General features: G+C 39.3%; 1 protein-coding gene across 1 annotated transcript; it reads left to right on the forward strand.

Annotated features, from left to right (window-relative positions):
* The first annotated feature begins 552 nt into the window (after nt 1-552).
* On the forward strand, nt 553-3191 carry LOC115079964 (protocadherin gamma-B6-like). The gene has a single exon (XM_029583951.1). The coding sequence runs from the start codon at nt 675-677 to the stop codon at nt 3138-3140; it is 2466 nt and encodes an 821-aa protein (XP_029439811.1). The 5' UTR covers nt 553-674; the 3' UTR covers nt 3141-3191.
* Nucleotides 3192-8835: the final 5644 nt, after the last annotated feature.

An 8835-nucleotide genomic window follows, 5' to 3' on the forward strand; every position in this document is an offset into this window, starting at 1 on the left:
CTGGTAGGGAATCCATCTATATTTCTCGGTATAAGCTCTGTATTTTGATACTATAAAGTATATGTAGACGCCTAAACTGTAGTTTCTGCTTGGATCCTAATCAATTTCAGACTGGAGTACTTTAACATTTATAAAACAAACAGATGACTACCATTCTAGTGTTGATGGACTTCATGTTTGGGATCAGGATGTTGTAGGTGACCAGCAGCAAGAAAATGGGAAGAAAATATATATACTTGTCAAATTACAGAAGATGCTATTGATTTAAAATATTGTTTGGATTTAAACTGCATTCTAGATGCATCTGTGAATAGGAAGAGAATGTATTTTCTTTTCCTTAAACGTAATAAGTTTCCTCCCAATATTACCTTTATTTGATGGGTGAAATGATGTAGCTTTATTTTGACGACATTAAGATGCTGTAATTCCCTAATCGAGACTCAGTGTGCCGCTGTTGGCCAATTCGGAACAAGAATTGACCATGGAAATCTATTCGAGCCTCCTCCCATGTATTAAATTGCAGTCACACTGTGCAAATCGGAGAAGAAGCATTTCAGATTATCACGGACGCAGTTCTACCAGCAAAAAAGAATGGCATCGCCTATCGTACTACAGAAAACGAGGGATTTTCATTTATTTTTTTAACGACTTCATATATCTGACGAAGATTTCTAATGCTGAGTTTTCTCAGACGTCTGGAATCTAACATTCTGGTTTTGACCACGGCAATGCTGCACGTAAAATACTGGAAGACCGAATGGGGAGTCAGACGGCAAGTACTGTTTTCCTTTCTATTTTGTCTCTCTCACGCAGTTTCCGGACAGATTCATTATTCCATTCCAGAAGAAATGGAAACTGGTTCTCTTGTGGGAAATATCGCAAATGACCTGGGTCTTAATTTAAAAGACTTTTCAAATCGGAAGCTCCGTATTGTTTCAAGTGCCAAAAAGCAATATTTCACCGTAAATTCAGAAAATGGAAACTTGTATGTAAATGAGAGAATAGATAGGGAGGAAATGTGTGGAGAATCCATCAATTGTTTCCTTAACATTGAAACAGTTGTTGAAAATCCCTTAAATGTTTTTCACATCAAAATGACAATCCTGGATATTAACGACAATGCGCCGAGTTTCTTTAAGAATAACATTGAACTAGAAATAGTTGAGTCTATTTCACCAGGTGCGCGATTCGTTCTAGGAAAGGCAGAAGATCCGGACGTTGGTATTAATTCGCTGCAGAATTATCAGCTCAGTCCCAATCAGTTTTTTATCATGGAAGAGAAAGAAAGCACTGATGGAAAGAAATATGCAGAACTAGTGCTGGAGAAATCTCTCGATCGGGAGAAACAAAATACATTTACTTTTATCCTGACTGCATCTGATGGGGGAGATCCAATCAGAACCTGCACTGCCAAAATTAATATTAAACTTACTGATGCAAATGATAATTTCCCCACTTTTACTCAAAATATCTACAAAGCAAGCCTGAAGGAAAATACACCAATAGGCTTTGTAGTACTACAAGTTAAAGCCAATGATAAGGACGAAGGTTCAAACGCACAAATTACTTATTCTTTCGAAAATATACCAGACAGCGCTCATCATATCTTCAACCTAGATCCTGGAAGTGGAGAAATTACAGTAAATGGAAACCTTGATTTTGAAGAAATCAGGCATTTCAAAATGGATGTGGAAGCAAAGGATGGAGGTGGTCTGGCATCTCACTGCACTGTGCTAATTGAGGTTCTTGATGAGAATGATAATGCACCTGAGATTACAATTACCTCTCTTTCCACTCCAATTCCTGAAGATTCTCCTCCTGGAACAGTGATTGCATTGATCAAAGTGCATGACAAAGATTATGGAGAAAATGGTGAGGTCACCTGTCAAGTGCAGGATGATTTTCCTATCAAGTTAATTTCATCTTCTAGTAATTATTACAAAATTTTAACTGACAGTACCTTGGATAGAGAACTAATCTCGGAATATAATGTCAACATAGTAGCATCTGATAAAGGTTATCCTCCTCTTTCCACCAGCAAGACAATTCAAATACAAATTACGGATATAAACGATAACGCACCCATTTTTGAGCAAACCTCTTACCTGGTTTATGTTGCGGAAAATAATTTATCAGGAGCCTCCATTTTCACTGTAAATGCTTCAGATCCGGATTTTGAACACAACTCTAGAATCACTTACTCCATAGTGAATAGTAATATTGAGAAATTACCTGTGTCCTCTTATGTGTCCATCAACTCACAAACTGGGATCATCTATGCTCAGCGCTCTTTCGACTATGAGCAATTCAGAGAGTTTCAATTCCAAGTGAAGGCTAAAGATAGTGGGTCCCCATCTCTTAGTAGTAATTGCACTGTGAAAGTCTTTATTGAAGATCGTAATGACAATGCCCCAAAAATCCTGTACCCTTCACTTGGATCGGATGGCTCCGCCTTATTCGAAATGGTTTCTCCTTCTGCTGACAGAGGTCATCTAGTTACTAAAGTAGTGGCTGTGGATGCAGATTCTGGCCACAATGCTTGGCTGTCCTATAAACTGCTCCAGGCTACAGAACCAGTGCTCTTTAGCATCGGGCTCAACTCTGGAGAAATAAGGACATCTCGTGCCTTTATGGACAGGGATGCTGTGAAGCAAAGACTGGTCATCTTGGTGCAGGATAATGGAAAGCCGCCTCTGTCTTCAACAGTTACTATGAATATGGTATTTGCTGAAAACATCCAAGAGGCTCTTCCAGAATTAAGCAACCAATCCAGAGCCTCAGAAAATCAATCTGAATTGAATTTTTACTTAGTAATGACTTTAGCATTGATCTCATTTTTGTTTCTTGTAACTATTTTGCTGCTTTTGGTAAAGAAATGTCTAAGATCCAGGGAGCCAACAATTCTTCCGTGCTTAGGTTCTGATATTTACTCCAAAACTGATCCCACGTGTCCACCAAATTACCATGATGGGACTTTACCTTATACCTACCAATTGTGCGCAGCAACAGAATCTGGGAAGAATGAATTCACTTTCCTGGAACCAAATGTTGAAAGATTTGATAACTGTACATCTTGGTATATGAGCAAAGCAGACATCACTGACAAATCTGAGATTGACACTTATCAAGAGGTGAGTTAGTTTCCCAAGTGTATTACAGTATTTCTGCTAGTTTTATTTCATTTATTTATTCTCTTTTATTGCATGCTAAAATTCAGCTACAAACGTCAGAACAATAGTTGAAACACAGAAATAAAAATGGAGTCAAGCAATAACAATAAAACTCTTTCCCCCTCCTTATTATCAGGGAAATGCTTCTTTAAAAAACAAAAAGGATTTCAGTTGTTTAGAAAATCCTAAATAATTCTGACAATGTCTCAGATCCAGTGGCAATTCATTCCAATGCTTAGCTACAACAAATCTTAAACACTTCTCCTGGGTGCATAGCAATGTTGCTTCATTTAATGATAGATTGGCAAGGTAAGTGCCCTGAAAGGAGCTTAAGACATGGATGGAGACATAAGTCCCCAAGTGCTTTTGCAGTAACCTGCCCCATTCCCTGAATAGCCTGAATGCATACAAATCTTAAAATGAATTCTATAAAACACTAGAATCCAGTGGAGGTTTGAGTCAACTGCAAATAGTTGGTATATTTTTTAGAAAGTATATTTAAAAACTATCATATTAATCTAATCTAATCATCACCAAACTATCCTATGCACATTATCCTCTTGAAAAAACAGATGTACCGAAATAAAAAGGGGGGCAACAAATTACGAAATACAAAGTGGAAGACATAAAATATAACATATCAAATATCACTTATTTTGGTGTCTTTTGTTAAAGATGAATATTTCAATTTATGATTATCTCCTAAAACTCTAAAGAAAACAAAAACAAATGTGCTTACATATTAACATAGTAAATGGTGGCAGAAAAAGACCCAAATGGTCAATTCAGCCTGTCCAACAAAAGTATTTTTTAATGATAGTAACTGTCATTCCTTGCAGGTTATCTCTTCTGTTAAGGGTAATAATTGATGCTCTGTCCAGGTTACCCCAGTTAACACAGGTTACTCATTTTCTTTGTTTCCATCATATAGTCACTAGGGATTTTCTGTGTTTATCCCATGCCCTTTTGAATTCCATTATTGTTCTTGACTTCACTACCTCTTCTTGTAGGGCATTCCATGCATCCATTACCCTTTCTATGAAGAAATATTTCCTGATGTTATTCCTGAGTCTACCTCTTGGAGTTTCATATCATGATCCATAGTGCTACAGCTTTCTTTCCATTGGGAAAAGGTTTGATTCTTGTACATCAGTATCTTTCAAGTATTTAAAAATCTGTATCTTAGTCACCAGCTTGTCCATAACTTAGATGCCTTCAGATCATCAGACACTATCACCCCAAGGTCTCTTTCCCAGTCTGTGCACATCAGTCTTTTTCTGCCCCCCCCCCCCCCCCCCCCCCCCCCCCCCCCCCATGATTTAGAGCTCCTTTGGATTACTGCACCCCTTGTGCATGACTCTACACCTCTTACCATTAATTCTAGCCGCCAAACCTTTGAACACATCTGGAGCTTGCTTAGATCTCATTCTCTACTTCTTCAAAACTGTCCACTCTGTTACAGATATTAGTGACATCTGCAAAAAGACAAACTTTTCCTTCAAACCCTTACACTATATTATTTATTTATTTGTTTTTCTATACCGATGTTCAATTAGACATATCACGCTGGTTTACAGTGTAACATGGGAATCTAATAAAATAGACTTTTTTACATTGAAACTTTGTAACTTGAGTAACAGTTTGGACTGTGGAGAGTCATAAGTGGCATTATATATTATTAAAGAAGTAGTGAGAAACATTCTAACCTTGTAACATATGTAACAAGATAACCACAGATATTGGGATTATAAATTAATATAGAAGCTGTGAAAAAATTGTAACTTTGTATTCTATGTAACATAAAAGTAGTGAAAAACATTGTAACTTTGTAGCTATAAAAAAACTCAGAAAGATGTTGAACAGAACTGGCCCCAGAACTGATCCTTGATGCACTTCTCTTATCATCCTTCTCTCTTCTAAGCAGGATCCATTTACCACTACTAGCCACTAGTCAACCAATTTGTAATCTATTCCACCAACATGGGATCTACTCCCAGGCATTTCATATTTTTCATAAGCCTCCTGTACAGGCCAATATCAAAAGCTTTACCTAAATCCAGATAAATCACATCAAGTGCTCATCTTTGATCTAATTCTCTAGTCACCCAATCAAAAAATCAAATTCATTCATCACAACATTTCTTTCATAAAACCATGTTGACCTGGATCTTGTAACCCACTGAATTTTATATAGTTGACAATTCTTTGCTTCAGCATTGTTTCCATTAATTTTCCTACCCCTGAGGTAAGGCTAACTAGTAGAGATGTGAATCGTGTCCTCGATCGTCTTAAGGATCAATTTCGGCTGGGAGGGGGAGGGAATCGTATTGTTGCCTTTTGGGTGTGTAAACTATCGTGAAAATCATTAAAATTGTGAGCCGGCACACTAAAACCCCCTAAAACCCACCCCCGACCCTTTAAATTAAATCCCCCACCCTCCCGAATCCCCCCCCCCCAATGCTTTAAATTACCTGGGGATCCAGCGGTGGTCCGGAACGGCGGCGGTCTGGAACGGCCCCCTCAATTGAATCGTGTTGTCTTCAGCCGGTGCCATTTTGCAAAATGGCAACCGCAAAATGGCGGCGGCCATAGACCAAAACGATTCGACGCAGGAGGTCGTTCCGGACCCCCGCTGGACTTTTGGCAAGTCTTGTGGGGGTCAGGAGGCCCCCCCAAGCTGGCTAAAAGTTCCTGGGGGTCCAGCGGGGTTCCGGGAGCGATTTCCTGCCGCGAATCGTTTTCCGTACGGAAAATGGCGCCGGCAGGAGATCCACTGCAGGAGGTCGTTCAGCGGCGGTCTGGAACCCCCGCTGAACGACCTCCTGCAGTCGATCTCCTGCCGGCGCCATTTTCCGTACGGAAAACGATTTGTGGCAGGAAATCGCTCCCAGAACCCCGCTGGACTCCCAGGAACTTTTGGCCAGCTTGGGGGGGCCTCCTGACCCCCACAAGACTTGCCAAAAGTCCAGCGGGGGTCCGGAACGACCTCCTGCGTCGAATTGTTTTGGTCTATGGCCGCCGCCATTTTGCGGCGGCCATTTTGCAAAATGGCGCCGGCTGAAGACAACACGATTCAATTGAGGGGGCCGTTCCGGACCGCCGCTGTTCTGGACCACCGCTGGATCCCCAGGTAATTTAAAGCATTTGGGGGGGGGGTTCGGGAGGGTGGAGGATTTAATTTAAAGGGTCGGGGTGGGTTTTAGGGGGTTTTAGTGTGCCGGTTTTCCTGCCCTCCCCCTTCCCCCGATTTATGATTTTTTGACGATAGATCGGGGGAATTGGTATTGTATCGTGGCCCTAACGATTTTTGACGATTTAAAATATATCGGACGATATTTTAAATCGTCAAAAAACGATTCACATCCCTACTAACTAGTCTGTAGTTTCCAGATTCCTCTCTGCTACCAGTTTTGTCAGCAAGACCAAACGTTCCCTTCTCTAATCTTGCAGCACCACACCTGTTTCCAAGGATCTATTGAACAGGTCTTTCAGTGGAACCACCAGCAACTCTCTGAGCTCTCTTAGCATCCTGGGATGTATCTCATCAGGCCCCATGCCTTGTCCACATTCGGTTTTGCTAGCTCCACCCAAATATTATCTTTTGCAAATGGGGTTGTATTTACCCCACTCCCATCTGTGTCCTTAACAACCAGCAATGGTCCTCTCCAAAGTCTTCTTTAGTGAACACCAAACTGAAATATTTGTTTAATATTTGTTTTTCCTTCATCTTTCTCCACTCACTGATCTTTGTCTCCTTTAAATCTTACAAAACCCCCTCTGGCCCTCCTCCTTTCTCTGATATATCTGAAAAATATTTTGTCATCTTGCTTTACCTCTTTGGCAATCTTTTCTTTCACTTGAGATATTCCTTATCTCTTTCAGTTTCACTAGATAATCTTCTTTGTGTTCCTCATTTTTTTAGTTCCTTTGTACTTTTTGAATGCTGATCTGTTTGCCTTTGTTTTCTTCAGCCACCTCTTTAGAAAACCATTTTTCCTTTTCTTCCTACTTTTAGTTTTCTGTTAAAAGATTTGTTCCTCTTATTTTAGTTTTCTGTCACAAAGATGTATTACCTTTATTAAGGCTCCTTTAAATTTGTTCCACTATTATTCCACTTCACTCATTTTTACCCAGTCCTCTAGCTCCTTTTCAAGGTACTTCCCCATTTTAATAAAGCGTGTATTTTTTTAAATCTGATACTTTGATATTCATGTGACTTTTCCCCATCTTGGGAACTATATCAAACCATACTATTAGATGATCACTGGTGCTCAGGTGGACATCTTCCCAAACATTAGAGATACTATCTTTATTTGTGAGCACCAGGTCCAGTATAGCTCCTTCCCTCAAGGGTTTCATCACCATTTGTCTAAGCAGAGCACCCTGAAGGATATCCACAATCTCTCTACTTCTCACAGATTCTGCAGCAGAGAATCTTCAATCCACATCCAGCAGATTAAAATTTCCAATGAGCACCACTTTTCCATCCTTCCCACTTTTTGGATTTCTTTAGCCATGTCTGATTAGAAGGCCTGTAGGTGACACCAGTATAAATGGAAATTCCATCATCTTTTCTAAAACAGCCATCAGCAGTTCCTATTTTCCCCATGCCCCCTGTATTTCAATTACTAGGATATTGTTTTTAATATATAGAGCTACTCCTCCTTTTCTGTCCAATCTACCCTTCCTCAAACAATTATAGCCTGGGATAGCTATAACCCATTCATGATACTCATTTAAACATGTAATAGCAACAATATACATGTCACGGCCTGCAGATTTGAAACTTTGCTCAGAATATTTTTTATTTTTTTTTTTTATTTGATTTTATATACCGACAGTATATGAGAACTTGTGCACATTGCTTTCCAGTTTTTTCTCACTCAGCTTGCTGCTCTTCCTGGGCACTGTTTCTTACTTTAGTCATAAGATTTTCTGAATGTATGATGCCTTTCCATGAAGATTATACCAAGATAAAATTGTACTTGCAGTCTCTGTATTACATTGATTCCTTCTTCAGGTTTAAGGCCTTATTCAAAATGATGTTTCTCTGCTTGGTGTCTATAGAAATAGTTATTGAATAATATGTTGATTATTATCATACCTGTTAGCCACTCTGAGTCCCAAAAAACTGCAAATATATAAAATGAGCTGATTTACTTGCTTTTTCAGCTCATCACATATTTGGCATATATTTTCCTGTTTTGTTTGCAAATGCAAGTTATCACATGTTAAATGCACTGCTTACACATGTAATTGCATTAACACATTAACAGTGCATTTTTCACATATTATTGTGTTTTCAAATGCAAACACAGTTTAGTACATCAGGTTTATAATGATGTATGCAAAAACTAAAAAAAAACCCTATAGTGTTGGGGGTTTCGGAATGAATGGCAAAGTGGGTAATAAGAAATGTTAGAAGTCCTAATAGAAATGCAGGCAACCACACAGCTGAGTCTCTCCTGGGTCTCATTGTAGCAGTTTGGTCTACAAGTACATTAATAGAAAGTAGTCCTAGTTGTATTGCAGGTGCCTAAGCTGTCTGGTAGGCAGTGTAGGGGATCTAAGATTCTGGATGTTTGAGCAACTGTCAGAGTGGTATTGATAGCCATTTAAATTAATCTGTGATGATAGAATTAATGTAGAAGATGGTTTTGCCCAG

The sequence above is a fragment of the Rhinatrema bivittatum genome, chromosome 18, assembly GCF_901001135.1.
Source record: "Rhinatrema bivittatum chromosome 18, aRhiBiv1.1, whole genome shotgun sequence".
NCBI lineage: Eukaryota > Metazoa > Chordata > Amphibia > Gymnophiona > Rhinatrematidae > Rhinatrema > Rhinatrema bivittatum.